General features: G+C 43.4%; 1 protein-coding gene across 3 annotated transcripts; it reads left to right on the forward strand.

The window, feature by feature from the left end:
- Positions 1 to 1,470: 1,470 nt before the first annotated feature.
- Positions 1,471 to 27,590, forward strand: avil (advillin). 3 transcript variants are annotated; one of them, XM_082155062.1, is made up of 21 exons: positions 1,471 to 1,626; positions 2,141 to 2,189; positions 2,283 to 2,351; positions 4,473 to 4,547; positions 4,639 to 4,835; positions 11,386 to 11,494; positions 12,460 to 12,570; positions 12,649 to 12,854; positions 13,729 to 13,807; positions 14,747 to 14,845; positions 14,922 to 15,075; positions 17,754 to 17,854; positions 17,931 to 18,068; positions 18,340 to 18,498; positions 20,752 to 20,931; positions 21,749 to 21,897; positions 21,983 to 22,127; positions 22,546 to 22,734; positions 22,813 to 22,881; positions 22,980 to 23,087; positions 26,559 to 27,590. In XM_082155062.1, the coding sequence occupies exons 3-21, from the start codon at positions 2,292 to 2,294 to the stop codon at positions 26,670 to 26,672; spliced, it is 2,442 nt and encodes an 813-aa protein (XP_082011188.1). In that variant the 5' UTR covers positions 1,471 to 1,626; positions 2,141 to 2,189; positions 2,283 to 2,291; the 3' UTR covers positions 26,673 to 27,590. The 3 variants fall into 3 exon arrangements, with proteins under 3 accessions (XP_082011188.1, XP_082011189.1, XP_082011190.1); XM_082155063.1 differs by lacking the exon at positions 2,141 to 2,189 and having other exon boundaries at positions 1,472 to 1,626; XM_082155064.1 differs by lacking the exons at positions 1,471 to 1,626; positions 2,141 to 2,189; positions 2,283 to 2,351; positions 4,473 to 4,547; positions 4,639 to 4,835 and adding an exon at positions 4,848 to 4,962 and having other exon boundaries at positions 11,312 to 11,494.
- The last annotated feature ends 30 nt before the right edge of the window (positions 27,591 to 27,620 follow it).

The raw sequence follows: 27,620 nt of genomic DNA on the forward strand, positions 1-27,620 counted from the left end.
CTGTATGAACTAAACACAATGATACCAGTACTCTAGTTGTATGTTTTGGCTATAACCATCACTCTTCCTCTTGACCAGTCCGTTTGGCAGCTTGCTGTCTTCTTCGTCTCTTTTTTTTAATATTCTTAATCAAGGCCGTACTCAGGGTTTTTCTAAATACCGAGGTCCCAAATGTGATCTTGCAAGGGGGGTTTGGGGGGCATGCCCAACACTGAGAAAATGTTGCTTTTCCCGATCTACACATGTGCATTGTAAGATGTTTGAAGGCACAAAAGCTGTATAACAGTAGCTTTAAAAGCATGTCAGTGGGCAGTAGCATAAATTATTTGTCACACAGATTCTTAAACATGAGAATCAGTTTAAATGTCACAATGAATGATCCACACTACAAAATGGAAATGCAGAATGTTTATGCTTATTGTTGACAATACACAATCACATACTCCAAACAGGACTGGCCTTAAATGAGAAACGATTCAAGGATTATTTTGCATAGATGTAACATTTCTATCAAATTCCAATGCAATTCTTCTGTGTCTAGAGGCATAAATTAGCAATTAGTGTGAGAATCAAAGATCAGTTTCAGCAACTTGTTTCTTTCCTAAATTAATCAATGTTTTTAGACTAATCAGTTCAATTAATGGTTCAATTGCTCACTCATAAAGACAGTAACGTGTCGCCACCTACTGGCTTAATGATGCAAGTCACGCAAACACAGATAAGTGGAGTAATACAAACAGTGAAAAGTCCCAGTTCTGATACTGGGGAAATATTCAAACACATTCGAGGTTTACAAATATATATTTGTACAATAATAATGGCAGTATGTTTATGAGTGCTTGTGTTGTTAAATTGAGCTTATAGTTTCCACTGTCATTGGTGAAGATGTACTGTATATCTTTAATAGGAATCCATTGTAATAATGTTAATCTCATGGGCACAGTTTGCAATACCTGCTCTCCCTCTCTCATCTCAATCACCTTCTCTCTTCTTCTCTTAGTCTCTTTATCTTTACCTGTATTTCTTCCCTTCCCAACGCTAAGGTTTGATTGATACAGTCTTTGCAAACAGTCGTTTAAAACTTCTATCGTAAAACAGCTTTTTATCTTCTAGCATCTTCTCTCGCCTCTGTATGACGTACTCTACCACAGCCAGCCTCTACCACTGCTTTTTATAATGGACAGACGGATTTCAAGTACTTGGATAACAAAATGAATGTTATACAACCTATTTATTTTAATAATCTGAGATATGTTAGTCTGTGGTTGCATTGATTTGAGGCAGTAAACAGACTCTGACCCACTGAAGATACGCACCTGCTCCATCACTCTTTTCTTGTCCTTTGAATATCTCTGTTTGTTTACATTGCTCATTTGCATAGACTGGGCTGAAGCTTTATCCTGATTGGCTGCTGAGCGGAGCTTTGAGTGACAGCAGGCAAATACAATCAAATGAAGCATCTGTTCAATCGCAGCAAAGATATGGACAAAAAAGGACATATTTTAGTTTCTTCTCTGCTATAGGATCAGAGAATCCCGGATCTGTTCACTGTCTCTGGACTAAAACACATCAGTTTCAATCTATCTGAGGAGAGTCTTCTTTAAACATCACTGTTCGGGCTTCAAGGTAACTATTCAAACTTAAAATTAATGTTGCTTTAACAATATTAAACTGTTATTAAAACTTTTTTACATTGAGCTAAACATGATAAAACATTCAGTAGTGGCCAAAAGTGACACTTTATTCAAATATTATTATAAATGTGTTAAAGATTTTGTCAACATATTGTGTGGTTTGTGCTTTGAGTCATTTGTTTTATTTGTAATAATAACGTAATGAAACATTGTGCAACATCATTTTTGGCCACTTACAAGAGTGAACCAACCAAATATTAATAACTGATTATGTTTTCTTTTTCCTGTCAGCTTTTTGTTTTTCTATTTCTTTTTTTTCTATTTCTTTTTTTGCATAGTAAATTAAAACATGTAGTTGTAGTTTTTCCCTTTTTTTTTTTTTTTTACCAAATAATTTTGTCAGATAAACCTTAACCAAGTTTAGTGTTTTGTTCTTCCCTCATATACATTTTTTTGAAATAATCAAAAATATTTCCTCATATTTTGATGGTTCATTAAACTTGTAGAGTCATTAAAAACAAATCTCCCCTCCGGACATCACTTTTGGACACTATTGCGAGTGTGAAAAATACTGGCAATAACTTCTTCAACATAAAGGAAGCTTTAATGATAGTGAATTAAATGTTTATTTTCTGTGTGGTGTTTTAGTGTTGAAAGATGCAGCAAACGTTCAGAGCCGTCACACACTCTCCGGGAACTCTCATCTGGAGGATCGAGGTGGGTTTCATTGGTGAAAGAATCATTTAATACATAATCTATTGAAGAAACGTATGCATGAAGAATGTTTTCGCTGCTGTTAACTTGTTCACTGATTTGAACATCTTTTGATCAAGTATAAAGACATTTTTAAATTCCCAGTCAATACAGCCTGCAATGTGCTATTTGCATATATAATGTGTGAGAATATAAGCCAACTATTGTATTAATGATGGGATGTACAGTATGTGAAACTTGTTTGGGAAATGTCTCGCCCCTTACCATAACCACCAGTTTAACACACTACTAGCTAACTCAACCAGGCCCCGCCCCTTTATTCTGCGTATGAATTATTATAATGAGGAAGAAACTCAAGACTACAATGGAGGCGTTTCAGGAGTTCAGAAACACTGACACTGATATAGAGAAGAACTGGAGCTTCTTCATGATCAAACAGCAACATTACACTAAACACAGATGAGGAAAAGCAGAAAATGTGCTCTTTAAAAGGGTAAATTCTTCTCTGAAGCTCCTTTAATTTTCCTCATGAGGATGGATTTGCCATTTGGAGTGTAAATCCTTTATCAGGCCTCTTTCCTTACTCTGGATTTCTTCTCTGATGTTCTTATGAAATGCAGTATATAAAGCTTAATTTTTACAATATTGAATGTAATTGAATACCAATTTAGGGAGTAACTTTTGTATTGCATTAATCACCTGGGGCCGGATTCACAAAAATTTTCCTTCTTAAAGGTACACTGTGTCGTTTTTTAAGTATTTTATTAGCTAAAATCAATGTCTTTATTCATAAATATGTCCTCATTAGTGTAAAAGTACCTCTGCCAATGATCTGACTTATCCTCGTAAGCGAAGAATTTCTTATCTTTATTTACACTGGACGGGTAAGTCCGTGGAGGCTTCCATGTCGTTCCGCCATCTTGAAAAACTATAATAGCAGAGAGGGACAAAAAGCATTAGCCTACCTCAACGTGTTTCCACAACGCGTGTTCGTTCAGAGCCAGCGTCACGTGACTGAAACCCGCTGGAACGGACTCGGAGATCAGAGGCGCTGGTCACGACCCCGGCACATCTGAAAGGCTGCACTGCACGGTACTTCATAATGCAGGATCATACTAATGCCGAGCCACAGGACAAGGAATCCTCGTCGCCAAAAAAGCTAACATTTTTATTTAAAATGAAACGTGACCGGCGAATTCCTAAAACGAGAGTAAATATCGGGATAGCCTTTCCCAGGTGGAAAGAGCTAAAGACTTTGAAAGGGACGCTGAAGTTTCCTGCTTTCTTCTCGACGGGTAAGTCAAAGTTATGGTCTAAATTACAAGCGTGTAAATTACGTGAATCCAGCCCCAGATCACAGTGTTTAAAGGGGATGGTATAATGCCCTTTTCATAAGATGTAAAATAAGTCTCTGATGTCCCCAGAGTGTGTGTGTGAAGTTTTAGCTCAAAATACCCCACAGATTGTTTTATATAGCATGTTAAAATTGTCACTTTTTGAGGGTGAGCAAAAATGCACAGTTTTTGTCTGTCCCTTTAAATGCAAATGAGCTGCTGCTCCCGGCACAGGGGGCGGAGCTTCAAGAGCTTGTGTCCTTTTACCTCACACACACATGCACTGAAAATTGAAAAAACGTTTAGCCTTTTATGTTCAAACCGAGTCAGACAAAAATGGAGAGACTCAAGAAGAAGTGACAACATGTAGAAGCAACAGGAAATTTCTGAATGGTTAGTTGATGAATTTATGAAGCTTATGTGTAGTTATCTTCTAGTCATTGATTAGCATATTCTGTCTTGATAATCTATAAATCATGTTCCGGGGGCGGAGTTTATGTAAATTCTAGGGTTGGTGATGTCACTAACCCGGGAGGAATGTGGTGTAGTCTCTACCAGCCGTTTGTTGTAGTCCTTAAAAAACGATTTCTTTAAAAGAAAATATCTTTCTTTGCTTTGAACTTTGAGCATTGTAACTTTGCAAATGTTGTTTATGCTCAAACAGCAACATTACACACTAACTAAAGTTAGAAAAGAGAAATCATAATCAACCACCGCTTTAAATCAAAGATTTTGGACAAAGTTTTCTAGTAAATTTCACACTGCACAATTTCACTGATTTTTTCTCCAGAAAATGGATCTTGTTTTGGTCCCAGAAAAATTCCACGGACAGTTTTATGACGGTGACTGTTATTTACTGCTCTCAGTAAGTGTGTCCTTCAGATTATGTTACATGTTGTTTCACCACTGATTCAGGAATGCAGTTGCAGCTTCATGTTTTTTGTCTCTGGTTTCAGACTCGTAAAACTGGCGGATCTGCGTTCTACGACATCCACTACTGGATCGGCTCGATGTCTTCTGTGGATGAACAGGGATCAGCTGCGGTTTACGCGGTTCAGCTCGACGAGTTCCTCGGATCTTCTCCGGTCCAACACCGAGAGGTTCAGGGCCACGAGTCCAGCATCTTCTGCGGATACTTCAAACAGGGCATCATGTAGGATTCACACACACACACACACACACACACACACACACACACACACACACACACACACACACGTATTTTAGGTATTATCAGTACTGAACACTGATGAAGAACTGAACTCAACGATCAGTGGTGTGTCCCGTTTGAGTGTGTGTGAGTGTGTGTGTGTGTGTTCTCTTACGAGAGGTCTCTCGTACTGCGTAAGATATCTTACGCTAGGGGAAAATCCTTTTCCGCGAGATATTGAAGCCAAAAATTATCCTTAATTTTGTAATAATGCAAAACGCGTTGCAGCAGCAATGCAGACATAGGCGAGACAGCTCGCGCGCCTATTGGCTGCTCTGCGGCAACTGCAGCAGCCTATCGAGCGAGGCCTGGCGTGACGCCAGACCCAATCAGGGCACTTCGCGCCCGCTGCGTCACGTCCCGCCGAAATGGGCGTGGTCTAGGCCTATAAATATCGCTCGCAGGCAGCTATTATCTGATTTTTCATCCTTCAAGCGAAGCACACGCATCGCTGGAGCTGGATTAGAAGCCGCGCCGTCAAGAGAGAGCACCTTCAGCGGGACGAGTCACTGAAGTCGCTGGCCGCGCCGCCTTCCTGCCTTCCTGCTGCGCTTTCCGGTGCTTATATCCTTCTCTTTTATTTGCACTGTATTTCTGTGTGTGTGTGTCGCCGCCGCGACACACATTTCTAAAAGAGCTAGCGTCTTTTTAAAGATGCCTTCCTGCGGCTCGTGCAGAGCCACACTCAGCGACGGGGACCGCCACGTGATCTGCGTTTCCTGCCTGGGTGAGGAACATGCAGCTCTCGCGCTCGCTGACGGCGGATGCCCTCACTGCGAGCTGATGGCAATGGCGACTCTGAGGACTCGCCTAGCCGTCTTCACCGAGACTGCTCCCCCGTCCGCCGCGGCGTCGCGCCGTAAAAAGCGCCGTGCCCAGCGGGCCCCGGAACCCTCCCTCAGCCGCCAAAGCTCGCCGGTTCGCCCGCTTGCTTCCCCGGCTTCTTCTGTTTCGCTTCCTGACGGACAGCGGCCGCCGTCTGCCGCCGCTTCCGTTGATATCGCGGATGAGGAAGCCCTGCTGGGAGAGGATGATTCCTGCTCTATCCTGGCGTCAGGCAGTGAGGATTGGGCGGGCTCTGAGGACCCCGCACCCCCTGCCCGCACTTCGTCAGGCAAGAGAGCTTCTATTGAGAAGGAACTCATGCGAGTACTCGCACAGGCCGCGGCGAGCCTCGGCCTCGAGTGGTCTTCGCCTGAGCAGCCCGCTCACAACCGGCTGGATGGATTTTTCCTGCCTGGGGAGCGCGCTTCGCCTGTGTCCAGACCGGCGCCTTTTCTTCCTGAGTTACACGAAGAAGTCGCCAAGTCCTGGAGCGCCCCCTATTCTGCTAGAGTGCGTCCTGCTGTTTCTTTGGCATTCTCCGCCGTTGACGATGCCAAGAACAGAGGATACCTCTCGCTGCCGCCGGTTGAAGAGGCGATAGCGGCCCACTTATGCCCGCCCTCCGCTGGACGGCGCGCTAAGCCGGCCCTACCCTCTAAAGCTTGCCGCACGACGTCGAGCTTGCTCCACCGTGCTTTCTCCGCCGCCGGGCAAGCTGCGTCAGCGTTGCACACCATGGCAACGCTCCAGATCTTCCAGGCCGATCTCCTCCGTAAGCTGGATGAGGAAGGACCTGACGCGATCTGTGTGCCGGACTTAAGGAGTGCCACGGACCTCGCTCTTCGTGCTACTAAGTCCGCAGCGCAAGCCATTGGACGGACTATGGCTTCTCTCACCGTATCTGAGAGACATCTCTGGCTGACGCTCTCGGAAATGGCCGAGTCTGAACGCACCGCGTTCCTCGACGCCCCGCTTTCCGCCACAGGCCTCTTTGGATCCTCCGTCAAAGATTTCGCGGAGAGATTCGCAGAGGTACAGAAAGCGTCTCAGGCCATGAAGCACTTCCTCCCGAAGCGCTCCAGCTCTGCAGCAGGCCGTGTGAAACCGTCTGCTCAGAGCTCACAGCCACAGCCACCGTCCACTGCCTCCACTTCACAACGCCGCCAGGCCAGAAGCACGAGACCGCGCTCCCGCTCATCCGGTCGCCGCCCCGCAGGACGCGGCTCGCGACCTAGGATCACGGTGAAGCCCGAGGCCCCGAAGTCGTCCTAGCACAGCTAGGAAAACGACGGTGTTCCAGTCCCGCTGCGGCCGGACTCACACCAAAGCTATTCGCTCGTCCAGTTCCAGAAAATGTGACTGTTCCAGTGTTTTCTGCAGCCAACAAGTCGGTTCTGTCACCCGCTTGCCTGCACACAAATGCCGTTTTCACGGCTACCCAGATAAATCCCCAAAAGAGTGTATTTTCTGGTGTCCCGGCCACGGCCGATGGTGTTTCGTGTGTAGTAAGAATGCCCACTGCCCAGTGCCCATCCCTACACATAAGCACAGCCCGTCACACAGGGCTCGCGCACATAAAACCGACTCAGATCGGTTGCGCTTCAAACATGGTGAACGTGCCCACTACCCAGTGCCCACTAACACCACGTTATGCATGTCTCACGGTTTCTGTAAAAACGAAACCAACGTGCACTCGCTTCACGCAAGCGAACGATGCTTTCGGTGTGATAAATGTGCCCGCTGTCCCGCGCCCACATCCACACATAGACATGACAGTTCCCACGGGAACCGCCCAGCCCTCCCCCTCGCGGTTAACCACCGTAGAGGAGTCGAGCGCGGGCAATCTGCCCGCTGTCATCAGCGCGCCCCATGCCTCAAATGTCACGAGCGACACGCTTGTGTTACAGCACACCGAAGCTTCTCCATCGCTGAGCGAGCGGAGCGCGCTTCGTATTCGACCCCTAGCTATCCATGCAGACGCATGGGCAAAGCTACCCGGGGTTTCGAAGTGGGTGCTGAACATTATAGAAAGAGGCTATTCGCTGCAGTTTCGCCGACGCCCTCGCCGCTATGTGGCGCGCGTCGAGACCACGGTAAAAACAGAAGTAGCACATCTACTTCGAGCCGAAGTGACGAAACTATTGAGCAAAGGGGCCATAGAACCTCTCTCTCAAGATCAGAGCGAGGGAGGGCTATACAGCAGATACTTCCTGGTACCGAAAAAAGACGGGGGTCTCAGACCCATACTAGATCTAAGGCAGCTGAACAAAGTGCTTGTGAAGCGACAGTTCAGGATGACCAGGCAAATCCTTGTGCAGATTCGCCAAGGAGATTGGTTTGTGTCAATAGATCTGAAAGACGCGTATTTTCAAATACAGATAGCGTCACGTCACAGGCGATATTTGAGATTCGCCTTCGAGGGCCAGGCATATCAGTACACAGTCCTGCCGTTCGGTTTGTCCCTAGCACCCCGTACATTTACGAAGTGCATGGACGCGGCGCTCGCACCCCTCAGAATGAGAGGCATGCGAGTGCTGAACTATTTGGACGATTGGCTGATTCTAGCGCAATCTCGCGCAGTGCTCATAGAACACACGACCATTTTACTCGATCACCTCGAGGATTTGGGTCTGAGTGTCAATTGGGCGAAGAGCTCCCTGTCACCCAGCCAGAAAATATCTTTCCTGGGCACAGAACTGGACTCACTATCCATGATAGCGCGACTATCACAACAGCGCGCGGTAGACATTCGACGCACAGCGAACTCTTTTCGCTGCGGCGCGTCTGTCCCGCTCAAAAGATTTCAGAAGATGCTAGGTCTCATGGCCTCAGCATCGTCAGTGCTCCAGCTGGGTCTGCTACGCATGCGCCCGCTGCAGTTTTGGCTGAAAGCGCGAGTCCCACGCGAAGCGTGGGCACCTGGTTTGCTTCGCCTCAGGGTCAATCAGAAATGCGTTACAGCTCTGAAACCCTGGAAAGCGAACGACTGGTACCAATCAGGTGTAAGCCTGGGGACTTCCTCGAGGGTGAAAGTGGTGTCCACGGACGCGTCCACCTCGGGATGGGGAGCGCTGCTCGAGGGCAGACCGTTCTTCGGCCAGTGGTCAGAACGGGAGAAGCTCCTGCACATAAACTGCCTCGAAATGCTGGCAGTAGACAACGCGCTGACGCGTTTTTGTCCCCAAATAAAAGGTCACCACGTCTTGGTCCGTTCGGACAACATGTCTGTGGTGTCCTACATAAATCGCCAGGGCGGCATCAGATCCGAGAAACTGTACAGGCTGGCAGAACGCCTCCTGGTATGGGCTCAGTGCAACCTGCGCTCGCTCAGAGCAGCGCACGTGCCAGGGATCATGAATATAGGACCAGACAGACTGTCCAGGAACAATGTTCCGGCAGGCGAATGGTCCCTACACCCACAGACAGTCCAACTGCTGTGGAAGAAATTCGGCAGAGCGAAAGTGGACCTGTTTGCGTCTCAAGAAAACGCTCACTGTCAAGAATTTTTCTCCAAGAGCAGGAGCGCGCTGTCCCATGTGTGGCCCCGCCGCCCGCTCTATGCTTTTCCCCCCGTCTCTCTCCTGCCTCAGGTGATAGAACGGATCAGGGAAGAAGGATGCTCAGTACTGCTGGTAGCACCGTTCTGGAAAAACCAACCTTGGTTCCCAGCCGTGATGCAGTTAGCAAGTACTGCCCCGTGGCCAGTACCAGTGAGGAGAGATCTCCTCTCACAGGCCCGCGGCTCGATCTGGCATCCTCACCCGGAACTATGGTCCCTTCATGTCTGGGCCATCAACGGGTACATGTTGGACTCCCTAAAGGAGTATTAAACACGATCACGCAGGCTAGAGCTCCGTCTACAAGACGACTCTATTCTTCGAAATGGTCAGTGTTTTCGGGCTGGTGCACAGCCCGTGGTGTGTCACCCACAAACTGTGATGTGACGGAGGTGCTTTCCTTCCTACAAGAGCTGTTGGATGGGGGCAGGGCCCCCTCCACGCTCAAAGTTTATGTGGCGGCTATAGCAGCGTTCTCAGAAACAACGCTTGGTCAGTCCATAGGAAGGAACGATTTAGTCATCCGCTTCCTTAGAGGAGCTAAGAGACTGAATCCTCCCAGACCTCCCTCAGTCCCCGTATGGGACCTTTCTACGGTTCTGGAAGCCATGAAAGGTGCGCCATTTGAGCCTTTGCAGTCAATCGATTTGAAACACCTGTCTTTCAAAACGGTGTTTTTGCTGGCTCTCGCTTCAGTGAAGCGCATAGGGGATCTGCACGCGCTCTCTGTGAGCGCGGCGTGCATGGAGTTTGGGCCCAATGACTCAAAAGTTATACTCAAACCTAAGCACGGTTATGTTCCAAAATCCCTCAACACACCGTTTAGGGCGCAGATTATCTCTCTGTCAGCCCTACCGGTCCCTGATGAGGAAAGAGACGCGAGCCTCCTTTGCCCAGTCAGGGCATTACGAGCTTATGTGTCTCGCTCGTCTGTTTTCAGACAGACGGAACAGCTCTTTGTTTCGTTTAGCGGACGTTCTAAGGGACTAGCCGCATCGAAACAGAGCCTATCCAGATGGATAGTTGATGCTATAGCGCTGGCATACGCCTCCAAGGGCATGCAGTGCCCTTTGGGTGTCAGAGCGCATTCCACGAGAGGCATGGCCTCTTCGTGGGCCTGGTCAAGTGGGATTGCCTTGCAAGATATTTGTATGGCGGCAGGCTGGGCCTCCCCGTCTACATTTATAAGGTTTTATAACCTAGAGGTTCCCGCCCTGCAGGCCAGGCTGCTGTCGGTCTAAACCACCAGTATTATCTGACCTGATGCGTTCAGCTCAGAATGCTGCGTTTGCTGAGCACAGCTCAATGTTCGACAGTTTAAAGCTGGGCAAACTGTGTAAGACCCACATTTTTTCCCATCAGTTCAGGCCGTACCCCGCCCTGTCTGTATGATGAAATTCGCGTCCCTTCGACGCTACTTTATGTGGAAAAGTGAGGCTGCACCCCTCCTTCTTCCCGGACTCTCTGTGAGTTCACTGAGTGATTGTGCACTATATGTACCCCGGGCTTTCGCCCTTGGGTCTTTGGTGTCAGATCTCAGCATGCACGGCGTTTTACATTGGGTCCCCTAGCGTAAGATATCTTACGCAGTACGAGAGACCTCTCGTAAGAGAACGTACTCGGTTACTAACGTAACCTCGGTTCTCTCTAGAAGAGGGAACGAGTACTGCGTATCTTGCCGTGCATGCACACGCTCTGGTTGCTTCGATGATGAAAAACCAGATAATAGCTGCCTGCGAGCGATATTTATAGGCCTAGACCACGCCCATTTCGGCGGGACGTGACGCAGCGGGCGCGAAGTGCCCTGATTGGGTCTGGCGTCACGCCAGGCCTCGCTCGATAGGCTGCTGCAGTTGCCGCAGAGCAGCCAATAGGCGCGCGAGCTGTCTCGCCTATGTCTGCATTGCTGCTGCAACGCGTTTTGCATTATAACAAAATTAAGGATAATTTTTGGCTTCAATATCTCGCGGAAAAGGATTTTCCCCTAGCGAAAGATATCTTACGCAGTACTCGTTCCCTCTTCTAGAGAGAACCGAGGTTACGTTAGTAACCGAGTACGTTTTAGTGCATGAAGAGGACAGAAATCACAGATATATGTGTTTATGTCCCAGTTATAAGTCAGGAGGAGTGTCTTCAGGAATGAGCCATGTGGAGACAAACACGTATAACATTCAGAGACTTCTGCATGTGAAGGGGAGAAGAAAAGTGACCGGCACTGAGGTGAGGATCTATCATTCTTTATAACCCTGATGTTCCTCACAACACTTTATCCGGGATTGAGAATATCTGTCAAAATGCTTGTGAATCTCCATCAGGGATCTTTCCTTTCGGCCTGTAATCAGTCGTAACATTTGAATTCAATCCAGTGATGAACAAAACGTGCAGTAATGATTTAACCCTTGTGCAACCTTATGAACATTTTTGTCTTTTTTAGTTTTTTTTTTATCATGTTGCCTGTGTTAATGCCAAATGCATATATTTTGGAACAGGTGTGTATTTTTATTGGACTTTTACTATTTCACCCCCATTTCCTTTAATTAATCTATTTTACACTAGGTACACAGAATAGTTCCTCTCAGGACCTTCAGGACTAGAATGTCCACATTGAAACCCATTAAAACTGTGATTTTTAACCCCAGGACCATATAAATATAAAATAATCCAAACTTTGTTAATAGGCTCTCATTCTGTTGGCAAGGCTTCAAAATTAAAAAATTAAAATATTTTTTCCAAGATGGGGCCATTTTCTCAGGTTTGGTCTATAAAGCAAATACTCGCTTTATTCCTGTTTTCTACTTCTGTTGGATAGTAGATTGTAGAGCCAATTGGATAAATTATGCAGTGATAATTGTGTGTGTGTCTTGGTAATGATGTCGGAAAACTCTACTGTAAATCCCAAACCCAGCCTCTGTGTCCCAGTGAGTTTTACTGCATCCAATGGAGAAAATCTGGTCCTGCGCTCAAACACACTCTCACTGAAAGCTCATTTATTGAGATATCAACCTCACATTTGGAACACGACTTGTTTCAATTTATGGCTTTGATTTTCTAGCAGTGTTAGAGTTCAAACTTGTTTTACTTCAACAATAATCTGCCAACGGGTTTTCTTTAAAATGAGACCAAACTTAAGGTTAAAATTATTCAGACTATAAATCTCAGGCTATAAATGATGAAATATTGTGCAGGTGGAAATGAGCTGGAAGAGCTTCGACACTGGGAGTGTCTTTCTGTTGGATCTGGGAAAGACCATTATCCAGTGGAACGGCCCGGAGAGCAACACACAAGAACGTCTGAAGGTTGGCAGCTTATATATATATGTATACTGTATATATAGAGAGAGATTATGTTTAATGCAGTTTATCACGGTCTCTCAGGGCATGATGCTGGCGAAGGACATCCGGGACCGTGAGCGAGGGGGTCGGGCAGAGATAGGGGTTATTGAAGGAGACGCCGAGGCCAGATCTCCTCTGCTAATGGAGGTTATGGTGGGCATTATGGGTGAAAGGCCCTCAGTGCTGCCCAGCGGGACGCCCGATGAAATATCTGACCAGCAGCAGATGAACAAGCTCACGCTATATCAGTAAGAGCCCTCAGATACACTGTCCTTCATACTGTATCAGCTGCTTGGAAAACATTAAATGTGACCCTGGACCACAAAACCAGTCACATGGGTAAATTTTTTTAAATTGAGATTTATACAGCATCTGAAAGATGAATGAATAAGCTTTCCATTGACGTATGATTTGTTAGGATAGAATTTGGCCGAGACACAACTATTTGAAAATCTGGAATCTGAGGGTGCAAAAAAAATCGCCTTTAAAGGTGCATTGTGTAATATTTAAGAGGACATCTTGACATAATGAACCGTAATGTTTTTATTACCTTAGAATGAGCCATTTCTCTCTACACACACCGCGGGTCCGCTTACATCGACATGTTTCTACGGTGGCCCTGAATGGACAAACGCGTTTCGTCACTATGTTGTTCTTCGTGCAAAGAAGCGAATAAAACACTGACACAATGATGAACAAGTAACAATAATATTCACAATAACAAAACGACCACCATAACTTCTGTTGGGTGCAATTCACAACCTCACCACTAGATGCCGCTAAACATCACACACTGCACCTTTAAAGTTGTCCATTTATGTTGGCGATTGTGCTGCCTTCACTCACGAAAATAAATGTTTGATATATTTACAGTAGGAAATTGACTAAATATCTTCATGGAACATGATCTTTACTTAATATCCTAATGATTTTTGGCATAAAAGAAAAATGTATAATTTTTACCCATACAATGTAATGTTGGCTATTGCCACAAATATACCCGTGCAACTCGTGACTGGTTCTGTGATCCAGGGTCACAAATATAATTTATAAATTGATTGATTAATTGGCTCATACTGTATGTTGAGTACAAGTGAATCTAACACATCTCAAACTTTGAAGTGTGTCTGATGCGAACGGATCGATGAAGATCACTGAGATCGCAACCAATCCACTCACACAAGACTTGCTGAATCACGATGTAAGTACACAGTTTCCACAAAAATATGACTGTTTTCAACACTGATAATAATGAATGTTTCTTGATCATCAAATCATGATTTCTGAAGGATCATGTGACACTGAAGACTGGCGTAATGATGCTGAAAATTCAGCTTTGATCACAGGAATAAATTATACTTTACTATATATTCACATAGTAAACACTTTTAAAATAGAATAATTTTTCACTGTTTAACTGTATTTTTGATCAAATAAATGCAGCCTTGGTGAACATTATAAAATCTCACCAACCCCAAACTTTTGACTGACAGTACTTTAAAGGATTATGCAAAATGATCCTATTATGCAAAAATCACTTAGATAAAATATTTTGAACACAGCTGTGTGTCCACAGTGTGTGTGTACAACAGTTTATAGATTAACATGACGATACAGGCTAGTCGATGAGATGAATCAACGTAACTCCACAACAACTAAGTTACATAAATGTATCCACTAACCATTCAGAAACGTCCATGTACAGTCTAACAGTTGCAAACTCTTCCTGATCTCTCCATCTGTGTCTGACTCCGGTTCAAACATGTAAGGCTGCACTCGCTACTGGGTATTATTGTCATTTTGCCTGAGAGAAATTCGACTGTTATGTTGTTCCAGTTTCTGAAGCTGGTGTAAAGGCTCCGCCCTCTTCTGAATGGGGGGCGGAGCAGTAACTCATTTGCATATAAAGGGGTACACACACAAAACGGAGTGTTTTCCCTCACACCCAAAAAGGGGCAACTTTGACAAGCTATAATAAAACTTCTGGGTGGTATTTTGAGCTGAAACTTCACAGACACATTCTGAGGACATCAGATATTTATATTACATCATGTGAAAATGGGCATAATGGGTCACTTTTAATCAACCTTCACATCTACTGTATCTATTTATCTATCTATCTATCTATCTATCTATCTAGGACTGTTATATTTTGGATCAGGGGGGAATGTCAATATTTGTGTGGAAGGGAAAGACGGCCAACAAGGCGGAGAGACAAGCAGCAATGACTCGAGCTCTGGTGAGTGTGACTGATTCTGTAGGAGTTCATTAAACTAAAGGGAAAGTGTTGTGTGTTAATGTGACTGATTCTGCAGGAGTTTATTAAACTGAAGGGATATCCTCTCAGCACTAAAGTAGAGGCTCTCAGTGACGGAGGGGAATCGGCTCTGTTTAAACAGCTCTTCAGGAGCTGGAGGGTCCGAGAGCAGACGACGGGTCTGGGCCGAACACACACCGTGGGGAGAGTCGGTATGAGTCTCTCACACACACTTTCAGAGGAAGTGTTTTTTAATGTCTTTAAACCTCAGTTACACTGACCTTCTGTTTGTAACCTCCCTATTATAGTTTACATTCTATTTCACTGTTCCAGACCACCAGAAACGGTCAATACATGGTGGGAGGAGTTGCATCTCGCGCATCACATCGAGAATCTCGTATCAATTCAGTCACACGTGACCTCGACCGCTGACATGTCAGAAGCTATGTCAGCTTCCCAATACGTCACGGTCAGTCTCTTTAGTCATTCTCGTGGAGAGATCTCGCTTGAGTGTGCACAGCTTTTGGGTTGGCATTGCTCCTCACTTTAGCTGTGTCAAGGAAAAACAAAGATACGCAATTTTGGACTTTATTGGATTTATCAGACTTTATTGATTGTTTTCAGACCCATTGGTTATCCAGGGTCTTTACAAACGCGGTGTTCCGGCCACTGGAGTTAAGGTGAGTGTTGTGAGAACTTATTGGTTAACCAGGGTTCTTTTTTTTCACCGTGTGTATACCTATTGCGATTAATTTGTGTTACGTCTGCGTAAACCAGGGCGTTAGTTATTGTGTGCGTTTACTGTGACAACCACTTAACACATATATAACTGGAGTGTGTGGCGGGAGGAGCAAACGACAGACACAGTGGGAGTGGTGTCAGGCCTCGGAGAGGCATTTATTTACAGAAATAAACATAAAATGTCCAAAAATGGGGAAAATTAAGTGTTAAAACAAAAGGGGATCTGGTGTCCTCGTTGTGCCAGGAAATAGTGAAGGATGGGTAGTGAAGAGATGGGACCAGGTAAGGGGGCGGTGTCCGGCGGTCGAAAACGCTTCTCTCTTTGGTCTGAGGCGCAAGGGGCGGCGGCTTCAGCATTGCGGCTTGTCCTCTTCATCCATGACAACTTGAGGAAAATAGCGGCCCGGCATCCTAGCCCGTCAGCGGCATCACGCATGGTTTCTCCACGGGTCTTCACACGCGTCATGCAGTTGGCACTGGAACCACTTCAACGAGAGGGCATGCTGATCCTTCCATATCTGGGAGATTGGCTGTTGTGCGCCAGGTCATCTCAGCAAGCTGTCGACAGGTGAATATTCAGAAAAGCTCCAAAAACTCCAAGTCAGTCAGTGTGCTTTCTGGCCATGAAATTGGATTCCAGGGAAATGAATTGGAAGGCGTTGGAGACAACCTTGTTAAAGTTTCAGTAAGCTGCCCTTTATCAGCTTCCTAAGACTGGCAGTTCTTCTCACAGCGGCGTCATCAGTCATTCAATTAGGCCTGTTGTATCTTCATACGTTCCAACACTGATTGATAGCCAAACGTTTGGCACCGGTTTACAATCGACACACACTGGTTTGGGTCACGACCAGTTGTGCAGCCTCACAGGACCACAGATGCCTCCCTCAGTGGGTGGGGAGGACTTCGGCAGCACCGAGGTATTGGGGAAGTTGGGACCCACAGTTAAGGGCTGTTCATATCAATCTACTGGAACTGTGGGCAGTATTTTTCACCCTGAGACATTTCAAGCAGGAACTATCAGGGAGACACATTCTGGTGAGGACGGACACCACCACAGTGGTATTTTTAATCAATCACCAAGGGGGCACCAGGTCCCTACCCTGTCTCCAGTTGACAAGAAGGCTTCTGTTGTGGGCAAACAAGCACTTTATTTCAGTCAGAGCAACTAATAATAATAATTCATTACATTTATATAGCGCTTTTCTCTGCACTCAAAGCACTTTACATGAAAGGGGGAAGACCGCCAGAGTCTCTGGTCACTCGGATTGAGAATGACTAAAGACCCCGACCGAGACGTATTGGGAAGCTGATATAGCTTCTGACATGTCAGCGGTCGAGGTCACGTGTGACTGAACTGATACGAGATTCTCGATGTGATGTGCGAGACGCGACTCCTCCCACCATGTATTGACCGTCTCTGGCGGTCTTCCACCATTCATAGAACCACGGTTACGACCAGTAACCAGCGTTCTTGCTTTTAGCAGACGCTTTTATAGATGAACAATATTTGTAAACAAATATTTGTAATATACAATGACAGGTTTATTACAAAATGTGGAGGCTTGTTTCTGCCACGGAATAAAATAATAATAAATTAATTACAAGTTTTTTTTTTTATTGAAAAAATGTCAGAATTGTAAGACAAAAAGTTGCATTTAAATGTTGTATTTTTTTATTCCGTAGCGGGAACAAGCTTCCTTAGTTTACTAGACAGCTGGATTAAGAAGCCAGATATGGAAATGTTGAGCAATAGTTTATTTATTAAATGAACACACAAACACAGAAAATACATGTATGAATGATGTGAACAAAACAAGAATTATGAACCCAAACAGGAAGAAGATGATAAGAATCCAAACAGGGAAGGACAGAGTCAATGATTCAAATGGGGAACGGAAACACAAACGGCTTCACAAACTTACATGTCGTCATTTATTCCACCTCAAAAACACAGTTTTATAAGGAACACATTATAGAAAATTGAGGCTGTTTTGACAGTTTTTGTTTCCTAATTTTCCTAATTTTCCTTTTTTTTTTAAAAGATAAGTCAACTGATCACTTTTTACAGTGTGGTAATTAAGCTCTACATGCAGCTGTGATGTTAATTTCACGAGGTCGTTAATCTTTGCTGTTTCTTCTCATGAATCAGCTGATGTCCCTCAAGAGAAGTTTGATGCCAGTCGGATGCATGTGATGCCCAACGTTGCAGCGCAAGAGCGTATGGTGGATGATGGCAGCGGACAGAAGCAGGTACAGAGGATTACTGAGATCTGATCAGCTAACAGGAGGATTCTGCAATCAGAACATGAGTCTTCTCCATCCTCAGGTGTGGCGCATTGAGAATCTGGAGATGGTGGAGGTGAATCCTGAAATGCACGGATACTTCTATGGAGGAGATTGCTATCTAATTCTGTACAGCTATGATGTTAATGGCAGGAAAAGCTACATTCTTTACATGTGGAAGGTAAAGTAACATTTCCCTTATGCATATAGAACAGAGGAAAGAGTTTTATATTATTAACCCTTTTACACCCTGAAGGCGTTTTAATGATTTCACATCTAAGTGGCATACTTGATTTATAACTCTACAAAAAAGAAAAAAGAAAAGTTATCATCAAGTATATGGTCTAATTTGATAGAAAACCTTTAAAAAAAAAATTATAAATAAAAGAAGAGAGACTTTGATCATTTTTGGAGGTGAATGATGAAAGCAACCCTATGGTTCTCTCCTGAAGGGCCGTCATGCGTCTCAGGATGAAGTGACGGCCTGTGCGTATCAGTCCGTGACCCTGGACCAACAGTACGGTGGCCAGCCGGTTCAAGTCAGAGTCTGCATGGGGAAGGAACCGCGACACTTCATGGCCATTTTCAAGGGAAAAATGGTGATCTTTGAGGTAGTGAAGCACTTGCTCAGTCTGTTGTAACTCAAGCATTAATTGCACTAAACGCTATAATAGGTCTGTGCTCACTATTGCTGTTTTCTAATTTTTCTACTTTCAATATTAAATCCAAAAACATCTTAACGAATGATACACGGATTCTCTTAAACCACCACCACCACGTTTGTGCAGAAAACTACTGCAGTGCCGCTCTGTAATCGTCCAAAATTCTCCATCCGACTCTTCTGAGATCCTCTACTCTTCCCTGAGGATGACCTGTGTGACAATCTGAATTTTCTGAGTTTTGAATTTTAGAAAACTGAATTTGAAGTTCTGAATTTCTTCTTCATCTTGAAACCTTGAAACTGTATTTTTTAAAACTGGATTTTTGCAGTCTAAGAATTCAGTACAATTTTTTTTTTTTAGCTGTTTGAAAATACATGTCTATAAAATTCAAATGTTCAATATTCGTTTAAAGAAATCAAATTCAGAACTATTTAAAATTCCACATAATATAAAATTTTGTTAGATTACACTTGTCAATAATTCAAATTCAAATCATATTATAAGCTCCATATTAATACCCCAAAGTCACATTCCGTATTCATATTATAAGCAAAATTCACCAGTTGACTTTTAATGATTAATTTGCTGCAGAAAGCGGTTCAACTTTTAATTCCATTGCAATGACACAACCCAACCAACATGATTTTTTTACTTGCTTTTTATCCTACTTTAATTTTAAATTTAAATATCCATAAGACATTTAAATAAATGTTGACACATTTTACGGCATTTTACAATTCATGTGATCTGAGAAGGCTTGGCTTTGGAACATTTCCAGCAAAGTCTTCTAAGGATACGTTTACACGACAACGATATGATTAAAACGACTAAAAACGCTGTATTCTTCTGCCAGGCCATTAGATGGCGATGAAACATGATAGACTGAACACGTGATATGCATGACGTCATCATCTTCACAGATGCGCATCTCTGTTGTTTACACAGAGACATTTTGAAACCCGTTTGCAAAAGTTTGCGTTTTCAGGCACCCAAAACGTTGAAAACGGTATCGTGAAAACACCCCCTAAATCTAACATTCAAACAATAATCCGCAAAGGTAAGAAAGAACCACATGGTTAAATAACAGAGAACTAATCAGATAACAAGAGACACCTGAACCTAATTAGCAAGAATAAAAGAACTACAAAGACCATGAACAAAACTACAAAAGGAACATGATCTCAAATGACAATTTTCCAAATAAATGACATGACAAAGCAAAAGGTTTATTAAACAGCAATAAAAAACACGAGACTTGAGTAGCAAACTTTATCCATCTTGTTTACTCTTTCACTTTCGTCCTTACTCAGAATTACGTCAGAACACAACACTTTTCTAAATAGTAGTCAACAATACAGTTCACTTATGAGCACAACAGACACAAAATAAATCCTTTCCATTTACAAATTTAAGTAGATTTAACATAATGAAATTAACATTTTTGAGTATAGATCTGAACTTAATTGGTCGTAATTGATGAATTTGGTCTTGGTGGACAATATCTGCTACGCTGCTGCTGCAGAGCAAGTATGGACTTGCTTCTAATACACACAGACATACTTTTGTGAACATGTAAGACATGTTGCTGCTGCATAACTAGACATACTAAATAGTCATACATCAATCCGCAGCAGATCTGGGGAGGGGATCATAGGACAGATATGGGCAGGTGGAGCTGGGGAGGTGGAGGGTTCAGAGGACAGACCTGGGCAGGTGGAGCTGGGGAGGTGGAGGGTTCAGAGGGCAGATCTGGGCAGGTGGAGCTGGGGAGGTGAAGGGTTCAGAGGGCAGATCTGGGCAGGTGGAGCTGGGGAGGTGGAGGGGATCATAGGACAGATATGGGCAGGTGGAGGTGGAGGGGTTTAGAGGACAGATCTGGGCAGGTGGAGCTGGGGAGGTGGAGGGTTCAGATGAACTCTGATAGTCCTGCAGGACCAGCTTAACCAGACTGTTTAAATGTTGAGCAAGCAATCTCATTGGCTGCAGGATCAGCAGAGGTCAATCAGCTTGTGCCATGCAGTGATAATGTGATTGCTTGCAGAGTGCATGCAAAGGACCGGTCAGCCTGGAGTTTCATGACAGAACTTGGTATATTTTACAAAATAATTTGGTCAAAAGCATCCATTCGAACATGAATACATTCCAGGTTTCTGAAATTGCTGTTGTTTTCTAATAAATAAAGTTCCTTTGTTTCCATTCTAGGGAGGGACTTCCCGAAAGAGTGGCCAAGAGCCGGAGCCCCCTGTGCGCCTGTTTCAGATCTGTGGCTCTCACCCAACCAATTCAAAAGCAATAGAGGTTCCAGCTCTGGCAGGCTCTCTCAACTCCAATGATGTCTTCCTTTTGAAAAGCCAGTATGGTGTCTACCTGTGGTATGGCAAAGTACGCAGTCTTCCTACAGAAGTTGAATAACCGATAGTATTTTAATGGAAAAACACTCAGCAGATGTTGCAAAGTCCAGCACTACTCTTCACGTAATGGGCTTTTGCACTGGAGGAACCTCTTCATAGTTCCTAGAACTATTGGCGGAAGTTCCCGGATTTTGGTGTGTTCGCACCGCAGAAACTAGGAATCATTTTAGTTCTAGGAACTCCTTTTGGAGGAACTAATTTATTCCTACTTCAGAGTCAGTCTAAACCAGAACTATAGGAACTACAGTGACGTTAGTGTTCTCTGATTGGCCGAACGCACGCGAAACACCAGCACCCGCCATTATTAAAAAAGCTTTGTAAACACAGATTATAGCTTATATATTTACTCCAGAAACTAACTCTACGAACAGCTCAGCAACACTGAACTTCAACCACATGGCAAACGCTAATAACTTTTCATATACTGTCTACTTTCTATGTATAACAGTTCTATCTAATGATGTATTAGACAGGATTGTTGGACAGATCGTAAACTAATGAACAGGAGAATGTGAGCACTGTTTGTTTGCTCAGGCTCAGTCGTTCTCAGCGCCGTCAAAATAAAAGTCACAACAACAAGCGTGTCTTACGTCACTTCAGAGTTCCTACTGGCGGTGCGAATGCAACCAGGAAAAGGTTCCAAGGGGAACCATTAGTTCTCGGAGAAGCATCCTGGGGGATAGTTCCTAGAACTGAGTTCCTAGAACTATCCGGTGGCATCAAACTATCCGGTCCCTATAATGGACATTATTGGGAGAGCAGTACTAACTCTGTTGATAACCTCTCAGGGCTCCAGTGGTGATGAGAGAGCCATGGCTAAAGAGGTGAGCTCCTTCATTGGGCGAGGCTCGTCTGAGGAAATCATGGCTGAGGGACAGGAGCCAAATGAGTTTTGGGAAATCTTAGGTGGAAAAGGACCATACGCAAGTGAAAGAAGGTATACAGAACAAAGTGTTGTGTTAAGAGATTCAAAGGGAAATAAGTTCTTTATTCTTGGCTGTTGATGTCACTTCTTCTCAAAGATTACAGATGGTTACTTCCGATCATCAACCACGCCTCTTCGAATGCTCCAATAAGACGGGCAAGTATATTGCGACTGAGGTGACCCAGTTCGCACAGGATGATCTGAGAGAGGATGACGTAATGCTTTTGGACACGTGGGATCAGGTAGAGCAACACAGTTTGAACTAAAACTATACATTTTATCTGCAATGAAAAAGAAGGTTTGGTGGCTATAAGCATTGATACACTCATCATGGTGAAGTTCTTTTTCGTTCTTCATTTAAGGGTAAAAAGAATTTGAAACACCTTTGCAGCAATATTCTGTTAGTGAACATCCCAACGCCACCCACATTTAGATGAATATGTAAATATGTGTCACACTATCCACTCAATAACAAAATAAACAACACAGAAAAGAGAAAACAGCAGTTCAGAAAGCATCTGATCATAGCGATGTGTTTGCAGCAGCTCTGAAATTTAGACTCCAGTCACATTTATTTATATTTAAATATATATGTATGATCTTGATCTTTAAACACTTTTAAAACCTTGCAGTCCTTACTTCAGCGTTTGGTTCTTCTAGGTATTTCTATGGATTGGAAATGAAGCAAATGATGTGGAGCGTCGGGAATCTGTGACAACATGCCAGGAATACCTGCGGACTCACCCTGGATCCCGAGACCCCGACACTCCTATAATGATGGTGAAGCAGGGCTTTGAGCCTCCTACCTTCACTGGCTGGTTCACTGCCTGGGACCCTACCAAATGGAGTGTAGGTTTAGTAGTTTACAAGCATACTAAGGAATTCTCTGCAGATGAACAACCTCTAACTCTTTTATTCTTGCATTAGGGTGGCAAAACCTACGAGCAACTGAAGGAGGAGTTAGGAGAGATTACACTGCCAGCTAAAGTTGTTTCTGTATGATCTTATATACCCTAGAATATAACAAACTTTTCAGTCCATTTCTGCTTGATTTGCATAAAAGATTTGCATAAAATGTTAATTTCCCCTGACAGGAATCCTCTGGTGAAGAGAATAAAAGCGTCACACATTATCCACCGGAAGTGCTGATGAACAAACTGGCTGGGGAACTGCCTGATGACGTGGACCCCGCACACAGAGAGGTGCGTTACGCTTCATCACAGCTTAAGTTTTCAGGAGCTCGAACAGACATGCAAGCAGCACTAGCTGGTGCTATTGAAGAAATCTGCTTTTGCTCTAAATCAGGAGTGATCAGCTGAAGTTCCAAGAGATCCGGTCTCTATATTCCCTTCCCAGCAGAGATCCGGACAATAGTTTTTTGGAAGAGTTATACATTTCCACCTTCAGTAGTACTTCTTCAAAACCCTAAACAGCCGTAATAACCATTAAAGATGAGGACATTGGGTCCCGAGAGCCAAAGCAGTGGCGTCTGTGTTCCGGTTGGAACCAAGCCGGTCCAGAACTGGATCACGGTCCACTATTTGAGGATTCCTGCTCTAAATCCTGCTCCCAAATCTAGTGCAAAAAATGAATTTCTTACTCAGTATTTTTGACTTGTTTTACAGTATGAATATCATAACATTCTTAAATTGAGAGATATTTACTTGAGAAGCAAAATGACTTCAGATATTAAGTCTTGTGTGATGAGGTTCGTTATGTGTAAGAAGGAGAAGACAGGGTCGGCTTGGGGGAACTGTATTATTTTCCAGAATGAAAGTAACAGAGATTGTTTAGGCTTTACATCAGATCTAGAATAAAGTTATTGTCCAGATAAAGTTAGTTTTGATTGATTCACTTCTGTCGCAAAGATCATTAGATATTAACTTATCGGCCGCTAACACAAACCGTTCTAACAGAAAACCCTTAATGCGCTCCGGCCGCTCACTCGTACGACAACAGTTTTGCAGTGTTTATAAAGAGCTCCAGCAGGAGGCGCTGTAGGAGTGGCAGAAACCGCGGTTTCCATGGTAACGGCTCATTTATCAGGAAATATAAAGAGAGATTCAACTGAAATAACATCTACACTTTTCTAAAGACCGTCAGTTCGCTTCAGAAACATTCATATACAAACACCCGCGCCGCGTTTTGACTGTGAAACGTGCAGTGCTCATGTTTATTCAACGATGTCAAAGCCAAACACAAATAGATTTTCCTAAAGGCAGTGTTGATATTGTGAACCAATGCATGGGAAACACTGTAATATAATTTGACAGCTATTAATTATAGTTTAACCTATCCATCTTCAGCGTCTCAGTAACACCGCTCCGCGTTCCCAATGCTGTTAAAGTGGCATACGCTGGTATTGTGGTTTATTAAATTCATATCATAACAAAAATAAACACCGGTATTCGATATGAACCGCCCAGCACTACATGCAGGCATTGCAGCGTGTCCTTGACCATGCTTTGATCAAACCCCCTCGTCCTGGGGATTGCCATCGCTTTAATCCGTTTACAACTAACAGGATTGATTCGATGCACACAAGAGATGATGAGCTTGATGGTGATCCCTCAGCACACCTAAAGATCCTCTGAGCTGGAGAAAGCACTTCTGGGAGTTTAGCCTCAACCCCAACATTTACATCCTTCAATATTTTCAACTCCAACATTTTTCGCCTTTGTCGCCATTGGCTTGCTTAGTTGGGAACGCTTAATATTCAACAGTATTATTGATCTCCTGCATTGACACCATTATATGAGAACTGAACTGAGCTGGAAGATGACATCACGGTTTTCTCCAGAGCGGCTATATATATATAAAAAAACTAAATTAATAACTTTTTTACAACAGAAATGAACCATCACTGAACTTACTGAAGCTGGACTGTGACGATATTTTGTTCTAGAAACAAACTTTGTTGCATTATTTTCCTGTTATCTCTGTAAAGCTGCTTTGAAACACTATCCCCCGGTTTCACAGACAAGGCTTAAGCATAGTCCCAGACTAAAATTCATGTTTAATCTGTTTTAACTGAAAGCAATTTGCACTGACATTTGCATTGACACTGTCAGTGCCATTGTTTTGTCTCAAAATGCACATCAGTAGCCTAACGTTTTTTTTCCTAAGGCACATATATAAAAGCTTCTTAAATGTCCTAGTTGAACTATGGCCTAATCCTGGCTTAATCTAAGACCTGTCTGTGAAACCAGGCCTCTGTGTTGTAAAAAGTGTTATATAAATAAAGGAGACTTGGCTTGACTTGACGCTTGACTTGGCTTGACTTGACTTGACGCTTGACTTGACTTGGCTTAGCCTCGGCCACATCTGAACCACAGCATCCAGTCCCAGAGGAGCTCGAGACGCTAACAGGATCTTTACAGACACAGACGCTAGCGTTGAATCGTTGGACATGCTTTATAGTTCCCGGTTGGTGCCGTCGCCCGCCTCTGCCGTCTCGTCACACTATCGGACTGATTACACACGTGCTTCACGACCCAGTCACAGAGCGTTCCCTTAAAAGGCAACCAGGACATTCATTTCCATTTTTGTTCCATTTTTTTTCTTAGAAGATTTTCCTATGCGGTTGGTCAGATTTGCACAAAGTCTATCATGAGTCATTTAAGCAAATGCCTTGTTGTGTGACCAATTTAGGCCGTGTGCGAGTGTGTGTTGCTGGCTGGCGTTGGTGTTTATGGTCTCGATTGTGTCTCGACTGACAGTATATCTGTGATCTGATGATGTGTGTAGAGCTCGACGTCTGAAACTGGTCCAGAGCCGCCGCCACACACACACACACACACACACACACACACACACACACACACACACACACACTCTCTCTCTCTCTCTCTCTCTCTCTCTCTCTCTCTCTCTCTCTCTCTCTCTCTCTCTCTCTCTCTCACACACACACACACACACACACACACACACACACACACACACACACACACTCTCTCTCTCTCTCTCTCTCTCTCTCTCTCTCTCTCTCTCTCTCTCTCTCTCTCTCTCACACACACACACACACACACACACACACACACACTCATGACCCGGGCTGCAACTCATCAGCCTTACTGTCGTTCAATGCAAATCGCTGTTAATACTTCACATGCCTGTCAAAGTGAAGCAGGGAAACAGAGATACATTTGACTAAAATATTTGAATACATTTTAATAAAAGTGTGTTGCTACTTTCTTTAGAGCTGTTTGTGTGTGTGTGTGTGTGCGTGGGAGAGAGAGAGAGAGAGAGAGAGTGTGTGTGTGTGTGTGTGTGTGTGTGTGTGTGTGTGTGTGTGTGAGAAAGAGAGAGTGTGTGAGTGTGTGTGTGTGTGAGAGAAAGAGAGAGTGTGTGTGTGTGTGTGTGTGTGCGTGGGAGAGAGAGAGAGAGAGAGAGAGAGAGTGTGTGTGTGTGTGTGTGTGTGTGAGAAAGAGAGAGAGAGAGTGTGTGTGTGTGTGTGTGTGTGTGTGAGATAGAGAGAAAGAGAGAGTGTGTGAGTGCGTGTGAGTGCGAGAGAGAGAGAGAGAGAGAGAGTGTGTGTGAGAGTGTGTGTGTCTGTGTAACATTCTCATGCATATTTGTATATATATATATTATCAGTATACTGATAAAAGTGTTAATATTATTTTAATGATCAAATCATTCACTTTTTCTGTCTCTTTTTTATTATATTCCAGAAATATCTGTCGGATGAGGATTTCCAGGACATATTTGGGATGTCGAGAGCAGAGTTCGACAGTTTTCCTCAGTGGAAACAGAAGAGCATGAAGAAGGGGAAGGGACTGTTTTGAAAGCATTTAAAGAGAAAACTTCATTTAAATCTTCTTATTGATTTCAGTAAATGTGTAATAGTTTTAATGTTCCAGAGACGATAAACATATTTCTGTTCAGTCATGGGACTAATGCTGTTTTTGGTGTAAAGTAAAAGAAAAATAAATGTATTAAATATGTATACTTACAATTTTTCTTGCTTCAAGTGACATTCATATTTTAATATATATCCAACAGCTTTAACAATATTGAATGATATTTTTTTAAATAGTGGACTTCTACAGTTGTGGATGATCAGCCTGTGTGGATAACTTCCTTTCTCATGTTTTCATTCTGAAACTGAATGTTGTCTTCATGCATAAACAGAAAATAATCTCTCGCTTCAAGAAAACAATATTTTCAAAACAATAACAATCAGCTGAATGGGCCTTTTATCAGATTCTTATTGTAGTTTTATTTAATTTTTTTCTTCAAAAGATGAAAAGGTTGTTTTGAATTATTTTTGATAGAATTACAATGTTATTATGAGATGGTGAAACTATGCAAAAAAATAAAATTGGGTTATAATCTGTAATTTACAATGCTTGTGAAGCCCCTTACTTAAAATCTCTGTGTTTTATTAATTATTATTATTTTCTTTTTTAATCTGTTGTACAGCTTGAGCCTGATGTTTCAGTTAAACACATGACATGCGTGGCAACAAGGTTATTATATTAATAAAGTGACTTAATATTATGAATGAAGAATTAATTATATGTTTACAAAAACAAACAAATTATTAAATAAAACAAAAAAACAATGTTTCAAGGTGTAAAGGTGTGATACAGACTGTGTTTTTTTTTTTTTTTTTGTAAATTGTATAAAGGTTTTTTCAAAACTATGAAACCAACTTGTATGAAGGATTGTTTCTGCCACAGAATAAATTTTTTTTTAAAAAGGGTAATTGCAATTTATTTCTCGCACAATTG

This window comes from Leuciscus leuciscus (assembly GCF_965113295.1).
Source record: "Leuciscus leuciscus genome assembly, chromosome: 23".
NCBI lineage: Eukaryota > Metazoa > Chordata > Actinopteri > Cypriniformes > Leuciscidae > Leuciscus > Leuciscus leuciscus.